General features: G+C 40.7%; 1 protein-coding gene across 30 annotated transcripts in view; it reads right to left on the minus strand.

Moving 5' to 3' along the window:
* mical3a (microtubule associated monooxygenase, calponin and LIM domain containing 3a) overlaps positions 1 to 20,893 on the minus strand; it is a 74,320-nt gene that overhangs the window by 13,249 nt on the left and 40,178 nt on the right. For 10 of the 30 annotated variants that reach the window (XM_026311277.1, XM_026311278.1, XM_026311279.1 and 7 more), the window contains 26 exons: positions 19,950 to 20,146; positions 19,649 to 19,767; positions 19,489 to 19,551; positions 19,162 to 19,338; positions 18,145 to 18,246; positions 17,742 to 17,825; positions 15,671 to 15,733; positions 15,397 to 15,483; positions 14,832 to 14,945; positions 13,956 to 14,057; positions 12,604 to 12,711; positions 11,976 to 12,162; positions 11,134 to 11,228; positions 10,795 to 10,888; positions 8,184 to 8,379; positions 7,693 to 7,991; positions 7,283 to 7,375; positions 6,458 to 6,619; positions 5,952 to 6,014; positions 4,730 to 4,804; positions 4,435 to 4,548; positions 4,274 to 4,347; positions 2,145 to 4,197; positions 1,946 to 2,040; positions 1,318 to 1,494; positions 101 to 151 (listed from right to left, as the gene is read on the minus strand). In XM_026311277.1, the coding sequence (XP_026167062.1) occupies positions 101 to 151; positions 1,318 to 1,494; positions 1,946 to 2,040; positions 2,145 to 4,197; positions 4,274 to 4,347; positions 4,435 to 4,548; positions 4,730 to 4,804; positions 5,952 to 6,014; positions 6,458 to 6,619; positions 7,283 to 7,375; positions 7,693 to 7,991; positions 8,184 to 8,379; positions 10,795 to 10,888; positions 11,134 to 11,228; positions 11,976 to 12,162; positions 12,604 to 12,711; positions 13,956 to 14,057; positions 14,832 to 14,945; positions 15,397 to 15,483; positions 15,671 to 15,733; positions 17,742 to 17,825; positions 18,145 to 18,246; positions 19,162 to 19,338; positions 19,489 to 19,551; positions 19,649 to 19,767; positions 19,950 to 20,146 (5,044 nt within the window). Of the gene's footprint in view, positions 1 to 100; positions 152 to 1,317; positions 1,495 to 1,945; positions 2,041 to 2,144; positions 4,198 to 4,273; positions 4,348 to 4,434; positions 4,549 to 4,729; positions 4,805 to 5,951; positions 6,015 to 6,457; positions 6,620 to 7,282; positions 7,376 to 7,692; positions 7,992 to 8,183; positions 8,380 to 10,794; positions 10,889 to 11,133; positions 11,229 to 11,975; positions 12,163 to 12,603; positions 12,712 to 13,955; positions 14,058 to 14,831; positions 14,946 to 15,396; positions 15,484 to 15,670; positions 15,734 to 15,766; positions 16,562 to 17,741; positions 17,826 to 18,144; positions 18,247 to 19,161; positions 19,339 to 19,488; positions 19,552 to 19,648; positions 19,768 to 19,949; positions 20,147 to 20,893 lie in introns of those variants that run through there. The other 20 variants (XM_026311296.1, XM_026311292.1, XM_026311301.1 and 17 more) reach the window with 18 other exon arrangements.

Raw genomic sequence — 20,893 nt, forward strand, 5'->3', positions numbered from 1 at the left:
AGGACATAAGGTGTTATGACAGTAAACCGGCACATGCGTAAAGGGGTGGGGTCAGGATGGGGGTGGAGGGAGTTGTCAGTGGGAGCGTGTGTAATACTACCTTTGTGGCGTATGATCTCTTGAACGCCAGTGCGTGAGGGACATAAACAGACTTGGAAACGACAAAACATAAAAGGGAGGAAAAAAAAAACATGATACAGATGACATGATTAAATGGATTATGGATTATGTTAAATTGGTCAAAATAAAACAACAAAAAAGTCATTAAAAATTAATCATTTAGCAGGTACAATCAACACAGGCAATGTTAATATGCTACATCAAAAAAAACAAAAAAACAAAACAGGGTGCTATTTTCACATCTATGTTAATTCAAAATTAGTCAAACAAAACAGTAAGCCAAAGTAGAAATCACACTATTAAAGAACAGCTTTTACACATTCTAACACCAAGGATTTTAGAGGCATGTCTGTCCCATAAACCTGCTTCATTTTCAGTGCTTTCTCTACAATGACCCTAATACACTTACAAATCTAGAAAACAATAAACACCACAACAGTCACTAGTCTACAGAATCCCTGTGTGGGCTTTTATTGAATTATACCCAGCCTGGCAGGCGTGATACAGCTTTAACCTGCTGTTACTTTCAGCCACGTAAAATCCAAATTGAGATCAATATTCATAAAGAGTTGGAATATCTGAATTCATTCTTCATATATGTCCTCAAAATGAAATAAACAAAATGGGAGGGATTTTTTAAAATGTGTTTACGGTGGTTAATGAATTCATGCCTCTGGCGCTGAACTCGACTGTATCTATCTAAGCCACCATAAACACACGCACACACACACACTGAGCAGCAGGAGGGACAATCATTTTGAATTCCAGCCATAAACATAATGAATGCAAATGGATTCAAATAAAAGAACTTGTATTATAGAAATATGAGTTTTGTGTGCTGACCATATGCAAAGCCATAATGAGATCTATCCCCCAAGCATTTTTAATGAATCCAGTCTTTTCAAGAATTCACCCATTTAGTAATTTTGCTATCAGATATCCTTATGGTGCATATTTATGATGTCTTATTGTTGCTCTTAAAACCTTGAAAGTGTGTTTTCTCTATGATTTAGTTAAATGATCAGTTGTTTTATTCTGACACTGCTTTAAAAGAAACAAATTATTAAAGATTAATGTGACTCGAAAGCTAGAAGCAAGTTATGTGAACTTAACATTAAACTTTAAACATGTTTTTTTTTAATCTTATTTACATATGTTTATTTGAAATTCAGAATAATTTAACCCGCTGCGCAATACCTCATCATCATCTTTGTCCTTTTCGCGATCAACCTCTTCATGCCGATCTCTTTCTTTATGACTCTCCTTCACCCTCTTTCCTTCCTTTAATCCCCTCCTTCTCTCCTTGCCCAATTTCTCCTCCTTTTTTGCTTCCTTCTGCATTTCTGACACTAGGTCAAAGATGTCCATATGAAGCTGGGAGTGGAAGAATTTATTTAAATGGAAAGTGTTTATTTAAAGGAAGTGAAATTGAAATGGATGCCATGGAAGTGATAAGGGCATATCAAGCCTTGCAAAGCCTGCCTGTTCACACAGACTGTTTAAATCACTGTCGTTCAGGAAAGCTAAACAAACATACCTGCCAGGGATACATACTAGGCATTTTAAATATGCTTGTGTTATTGTCCTTTACATTTATGTGGACAAACACACTACCTGTCCAAGAGCCATTGGTTTTTGCTTCCACTGGTTGCTGACTGGTCCACTTTTGAACAGCTGGTCTCCAACTGATTGTTGGTAGATTGTTTTGCGGACTAAACTGTCTTAACAATGAGCTCAGACTGGCTTTGTCAGGATATGAATGAATACCTAATGAATAGCTAATGGCAAAACCATCAGACATCTAATTGCATCTATTGTTACTCACCTCTGCCTTTGACTTCTGGGAGGATCTCTCCAGAACATCATCACAGGACAAGTCTGAGTCCTCAGAGAAGCTTAAGTTTCTGCGTGACTTCAAGTCTGTAGCGAACAACAAAGCAAAGACATGTTACCATTTGTGAAAACTGGAGCCTCCTAAACCACATTCAGGAAAAATATTGTAGGTCTTTGACCACCTCTCTTACCTGATGATCTCCCAAGAGGTGATGTTTTCTTCTTTCCAGAATCCTGAGTGGTGGAACTCGAGGATGGCGTGCTTGAAGAGGATTTATCATCCTTCTTCTTTTTGTCCTTCTTGTACCCTGAGAAAACAGCTTTCCACAACGATTTGTGTTTGGGTGGTGTCTCATCAGTGCTGGACAGCCTGCTGCTGTCATTCTTGATTTTTTTCTCCTTCTTATTTTTGCGTGGAGAGAAAAGAGAACTTCGTTTCTTGCTCTTACTCACAGAGGAGCTATCGGACGACGCCGCAGAACTGTCCAGGCTCTTGTTGCTGCTGAAGAAACGCTCCGGTAGAATCTCTGCCTTCTTTGACTCCAACGCTTTTACGGCTGACATCTTTGGAGATCCCGCGGACTTCTTCCTTTTTCCAGCAGCATCTGGGGCTACATTCCATGAGACTTTGGGTGTGGCACCCTTCTCTATATCAGATTCTTTCATTTTGTTCAGCTGTTTGGCCATAGCATCTTTTAGAGCCTGGCTCTTGACAGACTTTTCTCTGGCCCTCATTCTCTCCTCTGCAATCTCTTTGGCCTCTGGAGAGAACTGAGTGGCCCTCTGGGGCTTAGACACTGGGTTGACTGGGATGTTGGGTTTACCGTTTTCCATTGCTAGAGCCAGATGAAGGGGAGGTTTGTCCCGGCAGGGCTTGCTGGTAGGTGGAGTATAATATCTGTTCATGCTTGTTTCTGGCGTCCGCTCATCATACGTCTCCTCCACATCGTCAGCAAACGGAATTTCCTCCACTGTCTCCACAAAAGACTTCCTTATCTCCTCTGGCCGTGGCTTCTTCTTCTCCCTCATTACAACTGCTGGAGTCGTTTCTTGATCTGCCTGTGGTGACGAGACTTTCCTGGGAGCAGGCGCGGGCACAGCCACAGGGCTCAGCTGGGTCCTCGGTGCAGGAACAGGAGTCTTGTCTCTAGCTGGCTCTTTAGCATGCTCAGATGGATTTTTTTCTGTTCCGTTGCTCCAGGACACCTGGTGTCTCTGCTGCCTCAGCACAGCTGGAGACTGATTAGCAGGCACAGGTGGTGGCGGACTGGAGGGTGGGGTTAGCATGGTGGAGTCAGAAGTGTTGTAGCTCTCACTGTTTGCTGTCTGGCTTGTTGCCATGCTCCCATTCAACCCCAAACCAGAGCTGCTGCTGAGGTCCCTCTTATCAGAGTCATTACTCTTGGGCTCCACAGGAGCAATGGGAGTAATGACTTGACCCTCAAGAGTAATGTTTAGTCTGCGAATGACAGTGCGACCAGTAAACACAGGCTTCTGCTCGTCAGCCACATGTGGAGACTTTATCTTGACAGGGGTGGGGTCTTGTGTTGGAGCCTTAACAACACTCTTCTCCAAAATTTTGCTACTGCGGTCCAGTGGAGAAAGACCAAGGCTTTTTCTTATCTCAGCACTCTTTAACCAAAACTCCTCAATGATATCTGTCTTTTTAGATGGTGTTTCCTCTACTGAGGAATCATCAGACTTTGTGGGCTCTGGTGTGCCTTTGTCCATTTTGTTCAGGGGCGTAGAAGTGACTGCAGGGACTGGTTGAGTTCTAACCGGAGAATCAGAGGTAAGAGGAGACGAGGGTTCATGACAGGTCAAAGGTTGAGTACAGATTGGGGAGAGGGGGTTGCCCGTGAGGGGGCAAATGGAGCGATGAGGGTAAACTGGAGATTTAGGTATGCAAGTCTCTGGTAGGGGGGTGGGCTGGGAGCAGATCGGTGAGCTACCTGAAGACATGATGGGTGATGTGACATGTGACTCAGCAGCTGGCTTGAGGGGAGAGACGATAGGTGATTTGGTGGGTGACCTTGATTGAGGTGAAGCAGGGACACTGACAGGAGAAGCACCAGCAACAACAGTGGGAGATGAAGGAATAGAAGAAGGTTCCTTGACAGGTGCAGGTGAAGGGCAGAGTGGGCTTTTTGCGGATGGAGATGGAGTTGTCCTGTCAGACTTTGTTTCCTCTGGTATGAAAGGATCTGGGAAAAAGCGGGTGTTGGGAAGCTTCACAAGTGGTAGCTGGAAAGAAAAAGAGAAGATTAAGGCTTTGTCTGCACTAACATGACCAGCATTTATAAGTACAGATTCATCTCACCTGTGTCTCTGGTTTAGGCTTGAGAGGGGAAAGGACAACATCTTCTTTCTGCACAGGGTTGATGCTGGATGGTTCTAAATGAACAAACAACAAAACAAGTACAGCCATTAACTAATGTAAACACTGTATATAATCAATTTGAATGACCGACTGGCATGTACCAATACTGGAGGACACTTCCAGACTTTCTGATTTCTTGTCTTCCTCAAGAAGTGCTTCAGCATGCTCTGATTGGTGCAAACGAGCCTCTGCTTCTGCGTCTGAAGGGATGTCATCTGGAATTTAAAACAACATGACACACATTGCACTATTATGGAGCTGTATAACTTTGATGTTTACGGTTATTTTCCTGCAATGGAGATGAAATTGTTCTAAACAAAAAATAAAAAAATATTTAGCATTTGTAAGAATGAATAAAGTGCATTTTTATTGTTTTTATTTTATTTGTCAGCATACCCTGATCCATCTCTGTACCAGGCTCCATATCTGGACTGCCAGCTTCTGCTTCCAGGTTGTCATCTTCACAGGGCTCTGACACAGCAAAAAAAAAAAAAAAAGAATCCATTAAATGAGCAACACATAACCTTTCTGTTTAGAAAGTTTGAATTTTTTTTTTTTTTTTTTCAAAAAAATTTGCCTGGGGGCTGAATAAAAAAAATAGAAACAGTTCAAACAATGCTTAATGAAAAAAACTATTGAAAAAAGTAAAGCAAATAAATAAAAGACTGAAAAAGAATTAAAAAGTTTCAAAGTGCATTAAAATGTTTTTAATGCATCAAGCTTAAAAAAAAAAGATTAGTACTGCAAAAAAAAAAAAAAATGAAATTATGCAGCTAACGTCATTAAATATGAGAGAAGATTTGTTCAGTTGCATTAGTGAATCGGGCAAAAGCACAACCAAAATGTTAATGACAATGGTTAAGAAATGAGCAGCAATCACTCAAACAAATGTAAAAACATTTGTTAAGAGAGACTATTTCTTCAACAAAACTGAAATAGTAAAATTACCCATGCACTTTTGAAATAATACCACAATATTTAACATCACAACTGCTAAATGCACTATGAGACTATTGCTCATGTGAGTGCACAGGGACAAAAGATGCCTGACTGCAGTTGGTCTGAGCACAAGAGATCTTCACTGAGCTTTAAGAGAACACAAGTGCTGCCTGAGTGCCAGATGTGTAGGACTCTCATTCCATTCATTCAAACTTTTAAACAGTGGATGAAGTACTTCAACACGTCATTCTCTGAACTTTGTGCAAAAACAAGTGCCATTAATGGGTTAGTCTGAAAATACTCAGGTACAGGTAACAACAGATCCCAAGTGCCTCACCCATTATCCATCAGAACAAGAAACACTATGATGTTTTCAAGTCCTGATGCTCATCTGTCTCTGGAATACATTACAGTACAGCAAGTGCATGTAAGTAAAGAGAGAATGCCTATTTTGGAAGGGTGGGATGAGAGATTGGATTGTGGGAAATGTGAAATACAGGTGCTGATCTGACCCCAAGAGAGCAAAACTCTCGAGAGTGACAGTCTTACAGCATGCATGCTTGTGAGATTACTGTTCTCTGCATGTGTTTTCTGCATGCTCCTGGAAAAGGCCAGCTGATAGACAGATAGCATACGAGTCTAAGAGGGGATGTCATGATCCCTTTTAAGTCTGAGCTACCTCCAGACATGGACTCCAACCAGACTCTCACTGCCTCGTGGCGGGCCGATGTGTGGGCAGGGGCTACATTCAAACCAGAAGATACAGAACAACAAGGGATAGATGGCAAGGAAATACAAGTAAAGTAATTAGACACATGGGGAAGAACACGGCAAAACACAAAAGAACAAAGCAGAAAACAATCAAAGGAATTGACAAAGGGGTTATGGTGGGGATGTGGTTGAAGATCCCAGACAACCAACAGCAACTCTGAATGACTAATTAAAAGACTGAACACAAAATTAGACGTTCCAAGAATATAAAAAAAAGCAATATAACAAAAATGTACAAAATCAGAAATGGTTATAAATGACAGGTGGGTTAGTTGGGGGAGGTGGCTCCTCCTGTTGCAGTCACAGACATACAAACAGAAGAGCAGCAGCCATTCTGGTGAAATGAGACCCTGATCCTTAATATTGTGAGGCCCACAGCCTTGCCAGGCATTTCAGCTCCTGTGGGTGGGTTACCTGTGGAGGAGGGCAGCATGAGCTCAGAGGGTTGGGAGAGCTGGGAGGCCAAGGCCGGCAGGCCATCTTTGTCTCCCTCAGAGTCCATGTGTGTTCTCACCAAACTTGGAATGGCCTGAGGATCCACAGGCTGCAGGACTTGTTGGATCTGCAGGTTCCTGGCTAAATGAGTATGGCCATGTATGCCAGAGTTATGTTTTTGGGGTGGATGAAGAAAGGTAATGCAGATAAAGAGAAAAGGGGAAGTTGTTTGGGGAATGTAGAGAAAGACAGATAAGGAATAAAGAGAGGAAAAAAAACAGGACACAAATGAAAGAGATGAGAGAGAAACAGTTAGATCACAGTGGCAATGAAAAATCATCAGAGGTGAGGAAGAGGGAGGCAGCATGCACTAGACTGCAAAAAAGTCAAACCATAAAAGTGAGCTTCAAATGTGTAAGGTTAAAGCGAGAAATTCATATTTTGAACAGAACAATTCTGTCATTCAATGTCAAACCATAACTGCAGCTCCTAGGGGGAAAACAAAACAAAAAAAAAATCTCTGGCATTTATCAGATTAGTATTTTAAAACTAACAGAGGTATTGAACAGCACACCACTAAAATAGGACTCAGTAACTCTTCAAAACAAACACACTTATGAACATAAAATCCTTTAAGACCAAACAATCAAAACTCACAGGACAAAAAAAAAAAAAACAAAAAAACCCCCAAAAAGTTACACTCATATTGTAGAAATCCTTGAAAATGAAACCCAAACCAGCCAAGGTTAAACATCACACGCAAAGTTACAGCAAACACACCCACAGGCAGAGTTCTGCTGCTACCTTTAAATGTACCAACATCCTCTTCATCTGTGAGGTACTTCTCCAGCCAAAGCCCTGACTGGAGCTCTCTATCCCAGGGGCAGTAATCCCCCTCTGCCAGCAGGGGGAAACAAACACCCACCAAAAAAAAAAACACATACAGGAACAGATACACACATGCACACACACAAACACAATGAACGTGGGAGGGCAGTAATAAGGGGAGTGGAAAAAGGAGGAAAGAAGCAGAGGATGAGGAGAACAATGTTTGAGACAGTGACACCACACATGAAGCAGATTTTCAAAAAACAAGTGAAGTTCTGAATTGTCAAAAAAGACAAATGGAAACTAAACAGGACACGAACATACACATAAGAAACTACAGTTTCAGTCTTTGCAGATGGCACCGAAATAATTCAAAGCACATTTACCATCGCTTGATTCCTCCTCATCTTCATCCTCGTCTTCGTCCTCCTCCTCTTCCTCATCTTCATCTATCTCCCCATCTCTGCTGACAGCATCGGCTTGAGCCTCGCCTTCCTCCTCCTCTTCCTCCTCCTCCTCTTCATCTTCCTCATCACCTTGGTCACCCCTCAGTTTGGCATGGAGCTCTACCGCCTCCTTCCAGGGAACACCCCCAAGGTCAGACGGACTGGGAGGCTGCTGCTCTACTTCCTCCTGATCCTGATACTCCTGCTCATCCTCCTCCTCCATGTCTGACTCTGAACTGCTGTTGGAAAACAGAGGTGGAGGCCAGTGTTAGTGGGAGAGAACAGAAGTGTTTGAAGACAAAGACAAAGCTGGCAAAAGAATGAACTCCAGTATTTCACAATGACTCTAAATTTATATTTTTATATAGCAGGAGTCAATAAAACCTACACTAGTTCTTCCAATTTATTGTATATTGTGGCTATGCACTTACCTGGAGCCAAGGTCAGCGTCTGTGGCCTTGTCCAGAACACTGCTGAGGTTGTGCTCTGCCAGTGTCTCTTCTGGCACCTCCTCCAGTTCCTCCTCCCTCTGCAGGGACAGACGGTAGTTCTCAAGCTCAATGCGTTCTGGAGTTCCCCGCAGGCGTTTGGCTAGGCTTGGTTCCTGTAGACCATTGATCTCCAGTACTGTAGTTGACATTGAGTCATAAGTCGGAGACCCCGGGATTTCATCCAGGTGGTTGGAGGGAAAGAGGCAGCGCACCAAGACCAGAGGAAAGAGCACAAAAAAAAAAAAAACAACTGAGAATCAGGTATATGCTATGAGAGAGAAGAGCAGAAAACTGAACTCTCTGTAGTGCATGAGCCATGCAGCACTGATTGAAAGGCTCCTCCGAAATGGCTGCTTATAGATACAAATAAATCCTGAAGTTTGCATGAGTCTAGTAGCATCAAATCAACTACACACCCAACACTGAAACTAGCACATTTCCTCACACATTTGTTAACTTGTGTATTCTGTACCAACCTTGAGTTTTAAGGACAAACTGACAAGAACACACCAATTTAGGATCTAAAATTGAATTTATTGCATTAGATTATGGTCCTACAGCAAATGTTCTCAACAAACACAAATACGTTTAAAATATATGTACTATATTGAGAGGTACAAGGGGGGTGCCTTGCCTTTTTCCCATCCTGAGAAGCAAATCTTAAAACTGTACTGAAGTTCATATAAATTAAAAATGTAATTAAAATGTGTGTTTGTATATATATATATATATAAAGAGAAAAAGACAGGATGTCACGATCCCTTTTAAGTTTGTCATTTGAGAAGGCCAACTTCACAACTCACTAAAACAGAGACTTGATCTTCTGTTAGGACAATATGACAATGGAATAAGCCTTCATGTAAGTCCAACTTAAAAAGTGACAGTGCATGTGTGATTGATGCAGTAGCATATGTTATTTTGTGTAGCTATGAAATGTTCTCATCTCAAAGGTTTCCCTTTGCTCTCTTTAAAAAAGCCTGAAAACACAAGGCAGCTTAGTAGAAAAATACCCCCTCAGTTTAAACTTGACTTAAAAAGCATAAGCAAAGGGCTACAGCAACCCATGACCTAACCAGTGCAATGTGCAGTTTTTAGCTTTCTAATATATATATATATATTTTTTAATCTTTCAAATGATGAACACAATTAGATATATAATGGGATTTTCTATCTTCTAAGATTATCCTCTGGTTACTGCAATACTACTTGTCACCTATCTTTAGCAATGAAAACATGTCTTTAATTGGTTTATATGTTTTGTTATTTGTTACATATGTTTATAGTATTACTAGAGTATCTGTGAGTCTCAATTTAATATATTATACTACACTTGCCACATGGCGCAGCAGGTCTACAGTCTTTTTCTGTGAATCTTAGCAGCCTACCCATTTCAGCCCTTTCTAATCTATGATTTTATTTAACTATAATGAACAAAGCAATTAATGCAGGAAAGACACACTGTGATTAGCAAATACAAGTGAGTCTGCAGGTAATGTGTCAGGGGCGAGAGGCTGAGGGATGCAGGACAGGCCAGCTGAGAAGGTGTGACAAGAGGCAAAATCTCAGGAAATAATTCAAGCACTAAGTTTCAGTTCTAAGCTGCTCTGATAGGTGGGGGAAAGGTAAAGCTCCCAAACACACCGATATAGGCACTTCATCACAGTATGGTGAGTTTCAGTAAGAGGGATATTGTAGGTGCAAAATGGCTTACAGAGAGGGAAAAACAACACATCACAAAGCAGGCTCTAAAAGAAACACATCACACAGCTAAAAGAGAGTAGTCACAGGCCACTAGAGGTTACATTCAAATAAAGCTTGGCTCTTCATTAAAACACCAGCAGGCTGAAGTCATGATTAGGTAATTATCTTATAGGATTTATGAATGTATTGAAATATGCCAATTACAACAATTTCAACCTAAGAAAATAATCACACCTTGTCTAGTAACAAAGATTAGTACAGTAAGTACGAGAGAGTTAAACAATCTTACATCCTGGAAACTTGACCAGGAGAAATTCTCTGCAAATCATTTTAATTTCCAAGCCAAGCAAAATAAATAAATTTAAGATGCACCATTCACTTCTAAAATGATCCTGCTAGAGCACTCCATAAGTGTCTCAGCCAATCACAAGTCATAAAATGTCTCCTTAAAGAAACAGAAAGAATGCTGCATCTTCCAAGAAATAAATCAAATCACCGAAACAAAGAATCACAAGGTTTACACGATCATTCCACAGGCTCGGTGAGTCAGTACAGTCAAAGAAATCTATACATTCCCACTGACATTAGTTGGCAAAGAGTAAAAGGAAGTAAGCAGGGAAAAAAGAAAGGATAAGAGAGTCATGCTAGAGGAGGTTGAGCAGGACATTGATGGTGAAACAGCAGAAGAGGTAGGCGCAGTAGGTACACAGGAAGGGAAAGTCTAGGGGACTGTGTGCCACCTGGTGGCAGGTCCAGGACAGCACGTGGCGGAGGGCATTCAGTGGGACTCCCATGCCCGTGGTCAGACGACAGGGCGCAACCGCCACAGCAAGAGAGGAAAGTGGGGTACCTGAGGACTGGAGATCAGCTGTGGGCGCTGCCGCTGCCAATGCCCTTCCAGGGGTATCCACGGTCAATGTAGGGGTTTGGGGAACCTGGTTCTCCTGCAGAAGTATAGACACAATAGATCAATCCCAGAAAGTGCCTATATATGTTCTTATCTTAATATCAAAAAAGTTAAAGATTAAATGACTTCCTTATAAAACATGCTGCTTTTTGGTGAGACCTTAGCTTTTTACTAATAGATAATCACTGAGTTATGAAGATAAACAACCAGCAATTGAATTCTTCATTATTTGCCAGCCAATTCTCATTTTCATCTACTAGAATAAAACAAACAAACAATTACCTTAGCTGTGATTGGACCAGGAGATGGAGCAGGCCTCTTTCTCTGAGCATAGCCAGACAGACGGTAACAGTAATGGGGCTTGCAGTAAAACTTGCCTGTAGAATAAAGTAGACAGAGAAAATAATCAGACATACTGAACGCATAAACAAACGTACACATCGTATATTTTTGTAAATTTCACCTCATTTAGTCCATAGGTTTTATCTATTCTGCAGAAATAGACAATGATCACAATCCAATCGTCCTTTCTGACTCAATTCAGACCGTCGCTGGATTTCAGTCCCACGGCTTCATCTGAGAAACAGCTACACTGTCTCATTGAACAATCTGTTGCCTGTCCCTGAGCACAATAGTCACTTCCCAGAGAGGGAAAATATGAAATCATGAGACTGCTCTCTCCTCTGGGGTCACTATAAGGCATCTTATATTAATTATATTATGTCTTAAAATCAATTTTACTCACTTAAACTAGGGATTGAATTTTCTTGAGGTTATAGCTACATTTTTGTCTGTACAAAAATTATGATGAGCCTGGTGAATTTTGGTACAGTCTGGGTTGCATCACATTGTCACTGGGTTTGAGCCATAAGGGTACTTGGAGTTTGCGGTGCACTGCTATTTGTTACAGGTTCAGTTTTAAAACTACCACTGAGGGGAGCCAAAGTCACACAGATCTGACACTTCATAGCTTACATTTATTCTTCATTCAGATTGTTGTGGTTAGCCTGTACCCCAACTTTTATTCTAGTGTTGAGATATGTTTACTTAAGTTTGGCCTCATTTGACTTTATGAGAGTGCCAATGGAACAGTAAGACATGAAGGTTCACAACGTTAGTCTTACCATCCTCCACATCAAAGGCATAGGAGGACAGTCGTAATGTGGTGCCACAGTAGTCGCATTTGAAGCAGCTGCGATGGAAGAACTTCCCCTCTGCACTCAGCCTCTCCATGACATACACACGCTTTCGACAGAAGAAGCAAACGTCGCTGCCACCGATGTTAGCAGGAAACTCTTTCCTGAGGGAACCCTGTGGGAAGAGAAAATACTGAATCAATCTTTAAATAAAAAAGTACACATTTGAATGGAAAACAGAGGCTTAAACAAATCAAAGGTTTAGTAGACTATATACTATTACGGGAAGCCACAAGGTCACACCAGGTCACCATTGGTGGGAATTGAGCTTTTTAGAAACTAGTAACACCAGATCACAGCAGATACATGTAATGTACCATTAGGAACTAGAATTAAGAGTAAATAGTCTACTGTTATTTCATCACTCTACAAACTGAAGCCTAAACTTCAGTTACGTGTGAAAGAAACTCACACACAAAGGAAGGTGGTTTAAGGTTCAACTGTGACAAAAACTAAACACATTACTATATGGACCACAGTCATTGCACAAAACAATGCTCTCTGGCAAGTTAGGCTTCGATCTGTGCAGCCACATCCCCAGACACTGCTTGCTTACCAAATCCCTCTTTTCAGGTAAGGGCTTGTGATCTTCCTGAGACTGAAGCTGATTGGCTAGCTGCTCAGCCAATGAGCTAACTCCCCCTGTGTACATCCTTACATAGCGCTATTAAAAGCATTAGAAAAAACAAACAAACAAACAAACAAACAGGTGATGAACAACAAACATTAGAAAATGATTGAGGAAAGAAAGAAAAATTTTAAAAAACAGAGGAATGTGTAAGGAGGTCACTCTGCACAGCAGGAAGTGCTTAAACACAGAAAGTGTTTACAGGTAATAGTGTCTAACAGGGACTTTAGACATGATGACGCATTACTTTTATGCTTGACTGATCAAGCATTTAGATTTGCTGGTAGCCCCACCTAACTAGTTACAAACCAAACATAGAATAAAAACAGCTCCAAAGCTGATAATATAACTTCATCCAGTCACACAAATGATTGTATTGGTTCTGTAGTGCATTTACTTCTCTACAAAGACCAGCGTTGCATTTGGGACATCAGAAAAAGAGATAAGCTATTAAACCTGTGCTTGTGTAATATAAACTGTTCATGAAGACTACAATACATCAAGCAATCATGCATTTTTCATTCGCATGCACACACAGAGGCACTCATACAGCACTGTTGTATCAAAAAAAAATTTCTGCAAAGCTCATTTCTTAAACAGCTTACTATCCAAATTCAGAAACAGTCAGTCACTTCTGCAGAAGCTTCAAGCTTCAATTAGTCTAGAAAAAGATCAGACTTCTATTAAAACTTCAAAAAATCTTTTTAATCATCTTCAAGAGAAGAATTAAGGCCTGAGGCAGCATGAGGCAAACCCACCATAAAAGCTCTGACTGTGGATGAGAGTTGACAGGTTATCCTATGCTGCAGTCCCACTGCATAACTAAGCTTTTACTTCAGCATAGTTGGAAGTGTTCTTGTCAATATAGAAATACAGTACACTTAAATAGATTTTTGTACCAAACTACTCTTCCAGTCCAAATCAACCACAAGGGATTTCCTTGGTAAAATAGATGTGGGAATTACAATTGAGTTCAAGCATGCCCCAGCTTGAACTAAGTATTAAAGAATACTTTGATATCTGTTCAGAAAGAGTCTCATCTGTAGTTGTGGGGAGTGATTACTGACTAACTATTTACAACAACCACAGAAAATAATGAACAGGTAGCAAACATGTTTCTCTATGCTTCAAAAGAAGCAGCCAGCTTTGAAAGCAAGTGCCATGAGCTGAAGTCGTGTTAAGCCATTTTTGCAACTGGGTGAAAAGATGCATCTTCCCATGTGCAGGTGTAGCGTGTTAGTGGCACCACACTCCATTCGTTCCAGGTCTGAGAGAACTACCTGTCTCAAGGTGTCAGAGGAGGAAAGGGGAGAATCAGGGGGACTCTGGGTTCGGGCCATGTGCCATTGTTCCATAAAAAAACGTGAGGGTTTTTTCTTAGGCTCCGCAAAACAGGGAGAGAGGAAAGTAGTAAAGTAGTTAGTAAAGTTAATCTGAAACCTAATATGAACATTAACCAGTAGATTTATTACATTATCCCCTTTATCCTATTTTCTAAAATAACATAACTGAACAAATTTTACCTGTTGGTCAGATGCTGTATTCTATGAAATTATGATAGCAAACATGGAAAAATAATAATTCTTATTTCTATTACTATGTTTTCTGTCAATATATAATATACACTATAGTATGTTGTGATGCTCCTTCTATGCTTCTAAACTGGTATTTTTGATTAAGAGGCAGACAGTGCTGTAAAAATTGTTAAAAAGTTTATTTTTTAATTTGTTTAATTTGTTTTTAATGGTATGATGAAATCTCATTAAATCCAACTGTTTGTCTGCTCTCTAAGAAATGTATAAACAGATACCTTATACCAGCCAGGGTTGGTGACAAGGTTGTCTCCTATCACCCATATACTTCATAAACAAAAGAAACTATTAATGTGTCAAAGTTTACTACTCACTTTAACAAAAATTGTATAAATCATTTTGCATTCACTGCATGCTTCTTTACCCCACCATCAATAGCTTAGCCTGATGATGTATGTGTCAAATTAACTATGATAAAAACCTGCTGAGGTTACATGGATGATTTTGGCATCTACTTGGAAAAAGGTAAACTTGGCCAACAGGGTAACCCTCTCGGAAAAAAACTGTGTTCCATGTTGTATAAATATACATAATCAGCTTTCTGTGATGACAGAGAAATGTCACCTGTGGTCCAACTGGCTTGCCCTCAAACTGAAAGGCAAGTTGCTCAGCCCTCTCCTGAATACTAAGCACATATAAGGGCATCTGATCATCGGAGTACAGAGGCTTTGCTGGCTCCTGCAGAGACATAGATGATTCAATCACAAATGGATTTATAACAGAAAATTGTAGTTGGCCTGTACCATAGTGGTTTCCAAATACAACCTCCCATCAGAAAAAAGCCTGTCATTGTGGTAAACACCACAGATAGTTTGTTAGCCATTGTTTCCACAGTTCCAGCTGCCAGTCTTTTAATTTATGCAATAATTTAAACCCGAATGACTAAAGGTACATCAAGCAGAAATACAAGCAAAACTACAGAGTATACTTAAGATAAATAGATAAGAAATAAACAAGCTTGAGTGAGTCTAAAAGTAAAGTCCAAAGGACAGACTTCTGTAAAGAGATTATTTCTCAGTAAGACTGAAGGTGATGTGTAAAGTGTTAATCTACAAATATACCCAATAAAACCTGATGGCACAACATCACAAACCACGTTCGTACAAAATGACCATGCTGTGTTGTTCACCTTTGGTCGCTTGTCAGGTTTGCCCTTAAACTTGGAGATTAGGTGGTCAGCCCTCTCCTTTATATCAGGTATGTGAATGGGTCCTTCCTGCCAAGAAGGTTTTGTTGAGACTTTTTGTTTAATCGTATTTTTATATTGAGAAAAGCTTGGTTTGTATGATACAAATTTCTGTTCACAGCTGCTCAAACAGTTTCATCAAAAAAAGCCAACCACACACGAGACAGCAGCAGCAGCAAGCTGATTACACATCCATGCAATCACTCATGTACTCTACCTCGTCTTTCACAGGCCTCTCGTAGTATTCAAGCTCCTCTTCCTCTGGACTTACATGTAAATGCTTGATGGCAGAAATGAGCAGACATGTATGTCATATTAACACTTGTTTGGCATTGGGGAGTACATCTATTTACAAGCCATCACATCTCAACAACATAGCCTTCAGCACAAAAACAATCTGCTCCTCTGAAAATGACGCACACCACCCACTCATTGGGAAGTGAAAAAGACTCCAACTTCTAAGAGCATCACTTTGGGAAATGCAGCATTTTGTTTTAATTTAAGCTCCATGCTGTAGAGGTCAAATCAGAGGTATGGCAGACATAATTATAAAAACTGGTAGTGAAGACAGAAAGGAGCAGGGGAGCAAACAGACATTTGATGTGGTTCCTTTGGATTTGTGGTGGAGACAGACAGACAGATCAACAGCAGACAATGTGTCACCTCTGAGTGAACAGAGAGTGAGGAAATGGAGGAAGAAGAAGAGAGAAGAATGTTTTTCTTTGGGCAGCTCTGAGAGCCCAAGCTGGACAGGTGCTCTGCTCCACTTCTGGCCTTGAAAGACGAGGGATGGGAAGAGAAGTTTGAGCAGAAGATAATATGGATGATAATGAGCTATTGTTCTGAGTAAATGTTCATACTCTCTCTTTGCTATTCAAAGTGGCATAATAAATGTTAATGTGTTTGAGAACTTGTAAAAGTGAGAAAAATTGAATGTAAAATATCTGCGTACACACTACATGGAAGATTTGCACTTGGTGATTAATAAAATTAGTGTGGTGCCCCATTTCACTTAAACTAGGTTCACCTACACTACAAGTACTGTTAGTAATGCATGACATACTGGCACACACATACTGTACCATGAAATACAAGTGACCCACAAAATCTGTATGGCAAAAAAAAAAAAAACTTTTATAGTTACAGACTAATAGCTGTTATATAACAGAGTAGCCAATGAATACAAGAGTGGCTTAAAAAACTAAAATCTAAATACTTGTGAGGAGAAATACTTAGGCTTATTAAGATTATTTCCAGTCTTTATGACAGACTTTCAGTTAATTTACTCAGCAAAAGGAGACTTAATGCACTCTGCTGAAATAAATCCATTCAAACAGGAGCATTAGAGGCTTTAAATCAGTGTCTGTGCTGTGTGAATGTTTCATCGAGTGACAAGAGAAAAATGCTTTCTAAGCATCAGCAGGGAGAAAAAAACTAACTGGTGCAGGAACTAAACTGTGCTGACTCTCATGAGAAAACAGTAAAGCTGCATGACAAGCACGCAGGGCAGCCAACTACAGCTGGCCCTCTACTAAGGCGTGACAAGTGAATGGAGCCTTATATCTGATCCCTCTGTGAGCAACATGTATGTGCTGCTACAAACAGGTGAGGAACCTTAACCTGGAGCTGTCCATTCATTGGAATGAGGAATGCAACAAGCCCAAGGGACGAGGCAGGCATCATAATGTTTGTTTTCTGTCTCCAAATTTCCCCAAGGGGACAATAAATGATATTGTATCGTATCATATAATTACAGTTTTTACTGTATCATTTTCTTCTGACAAAACAAAAAGTCATGCTACCTATTTACGACAGATTAAACACACTGAACAATTGATGATAACAATTATCTACTTCACTATACAGAATATAAACATGAATCTTCTCTGCATCTGACTAGCCAAACCCACCACTTGATCAGGCTGTCATCAAAAATGAAACTATTACCAGTAATATGTGACCAGTAATATATGTTATTGCTGATTTGTTTTGGAGACTTTTCTAGGAAGTACAAAATTTCTCCTTAAAACTATCCAACTCATTAGTGCAGCTGCAGATTCATGTTTCCTTTAATATTTGTTACATTACTTTAAACTCTTATTAGATCTTTACCACAATCTCTTCTATTGCAAAATAAGCTCATGAGATGCTCTTTGGCTTTCTGGGGCTAGCTTCCCTTCTCTTTGCACTGGAAAACCAATACATGTTTATCTTCAGAAGGGTGAACCTATATTTAAAGGGATGTGAAAGGGGTTGGAGCACTAGCAGGACAGGATGGCTAACCATACCTGCTCCCCTCTGCTGGGCAGTGTCTGACACTTGATCATTTCTTTGTAGCGAAAGCTCAGCTGCTCCTGCTGCTGTGTGCGTCTCTGAAGCAGGACAGGAGAAGCAAGAGGACAGACCAGGATGGTGTTATATACTCTTATGTCTGGCATATTAACACATACATCCGAGAGCTGTACAACTACTTGAGTGAAATGTTAAACCACTCGCACAGTTGTGCTAACCACAGAAGCATCCAAATCTCACACAACAGTTCTACAATCTGTCTAGAGAGGAGGTGGCTCAGATTACAAAAGTCAACAAAGCATCTGTCCCCACTACGACACATCACAGGAACACATGGTTAGACTGTGAGCCTAGTGGTTAGTCTCTAAAGAAACACGGTGGGGGAGTTCCGCTTGTTACCTTTCTCCATGCTTGGACAGGAGCCAGGCGCACTGGCTTATTCACAGGGATTTCGAGTGGGGAAGGGGCCAAAAGACGGTCCAGATTGGGCAGAGAATCCCCCTTTGTGGTCAGGGAAAGACGACAGCGAGCATGGGCAGTGAGAGAGCCAGAATAACCATGCAAGACAGCATGAAATTGTCAGAAAGAGAGAGAGAGAAAAGGGAAAAGGAAGTGAATCATGGGTGGATGAAGACAGGGTGGCTGGAAAATGTGTGTTCAAAACTAATAAGGAAATGAGAGTCATAAGAAGATCATGCTGGAAGAAGATGAATAATATTTACAACTGCACAATAAATGCCATGCTGTGTACTCATCTATAATAAATGGAAAGAGAGGACATTATCTGTAGCCAAGCAACAGCTGCACTATTTACCCAAAAACCTCCAAATTATTCACTCTTCTTTTTTGTACCAACATAATCATGTAAACAGCAACTTCATAGACTTCTGGTGCCTAAAGTAATTAACAGACATTTTTACAAAAAAAGGAAAAGATAATCAGACAAACAAAGCAGCTATTTCAAGACATAGATTTATAAGACTTTTTTTAGTTTGTAACAGTTGTCTCTTTCCATCAACAATACCATCTAGTGTCCCCCCAGCCCACTTCTACCTCCGACTGCTCTGACAGCCCCAGGAACAACAAAGCCAGTGCTCTGCAAACCGATTCTCCCTAACCCTTCAAGCCCAGTCAGCACTGTGAGGACGCCTACATCACCCAGGAACAATACTGAGCCTGACCAATATTAGCATTTTGGACCTACGCTCATTAATACAGTGGCCCACAGCTCTTCAATCATGTGACTAGATGCCTTGTAATAGAAAATGAAACTACATGTTCTTCATGTAACTAACTGTCAAGAATAAACTACAGCGACACCCTGTGATGCCCAGAAAGTCTATCGCTTAATCCTCCCTCAGTGGAGAAATCTGTCCACCACCCACAGCTGTGATTACAACACATCTTCCTCCATACCTGTCGTTTGAGTCCTGCAGGCTGAGCTGGAGCGTTCTCCTCAAACTTAGCAAGCAGCTGGGTGGCCATGACCTTGACTTTATTATTGTTTCCTGCAGCCGCAGAATCCATCTTTCTGTCTGCCAGGATAATGGGAACAGACGGCCTGTCGTCACGACCAGCCCTGGTTACCTCCTCCTGTGAGAAAGTGAATAAAGACTCTTTTTTTTTTTGCCTTTTGCAACCAGTCTAACAGGATTATTAATTAATCTGTCCTGTTTACATAAACTGCTCAAACAACTATCACATTCTCAAAGTCTGAGATACTTTGCTGTCAGAGCTACTCACATCTTCAGACTGGCTGGTTTTCCTTCTCTTCCCTAAACCGTCCACATCCTTCTCCTTTTTGTCCTGTTGATGACGTCATGGGTTATTTTAACCCCAACCAAAACAACAAAACGATGACATGCCATTTTTAGCTACTAACAGACCTCTTTAAGACACTGACCTTTGGATTTCGTTTCCTTGATATGGCTATGCTCTGACCAAGTTTGCTAAGGAATGAAATGGGAGACTTGGTGCTGGCTATCAGTGCCGCTTTTTCCTCAGGACTCAGGCTGTGGTTATCTGAACAGAAATCCATAAGAAGAATGGGGAAAGAAAAAAAAAAAAGCACCATACAATCTACTCAAGATTATGGGTAATTATGTTTTCACAGCATCTATCAGAAGATGACACTATCTGTAATTACAGACACCATCAAAAACCAGATCACAGAAAAACAGCTCTACTGTATCACCCACTCTCACCTCCAGGTGGCACTGTGTCCTTAAACATCTCATAGAACTGGCTGAGGTACATGACCATCGAGAGTTTGTCTGGCTCCACCACAGAAGACATTTCTTTGCCAGTCATGCAGGGCGAAATGCCAAATTCCTGCTCCGCCACGTCAAAACCAAGCTGATTGTTCTTCTCCTGGTCTCGCTCGTCCAGAGAGTCAAAGTCACTGAGGGCAGCAGGGAGAAAGAAAGATCAAATGTGAGGATGACATGGGTCAATATCAGAGCAGTAAGCAAAATATCAAAGATAAGGGACAAGCTTCTATCTCAATAATCTTTTTCTGTGCTGTTCTAAAAACTCAATGCATGCCCATATAGGCTACAGAGTTTTGCAGAATCTGTAATCAAATAATTAAAATTAAAAAAAAATGTAAAAATTAAAATTAGACAGTTCATTTTTTCTTATTCATTTCCATATTGTTGTCAGATACAGTGAACTTTCATACGTTTTGTGCATCATGAGAGACAGGTAGTACCCCATGACTTCAATTGAGAGCAGTTACTCTGTATTTGAAGAAAATGATCTGTTTGGCCAACTGGGGGAGATTACTATTGCAAAGTCAATATGGGAAACATGTCAGCATTAAGAATCCGTTGCCCATTTCTGATCATTTAAAGTCATGTTTTTTTAAAGGATGAATGTGACGCCAATGTTCAGCCTCCTGTTAAGTTCAGCATGGAGCTTACAGTGAATCTTTAGGATGTTTTCTCCTTTCTGTCAACAAACAAGACCATAAGAGTGAACCAAACCAACAAAGCTACAGACTGATTCAAAAACATTCGGGCAGCACTGTGGATTAGTGGTTAGCACTGTTGCCTCAAAGCAAGAGGGGCCCCGGGTTCGTCACCCATCAGGGACCTTTCTGTGTGGAGTCTGCATGTTCTCCCTATGCTTGTGTGGGTTTTCTCCAGGT

This window comes from Mastacembelus armatus, chromosome 6, assembly GCF_900324485.2.
Source record: "Mastacembelus armatus chromosome 6, fMasArm1.2, whole genome shotgun sequence".
NCBI classification, from domain to species: domain Eukaryota; kingdom Metazoa; phylum Chordata; class Actinopteri; order Synbranchiformes; family Mastacembelidae; genus Mastacembelus; species Mastacembelus armatus.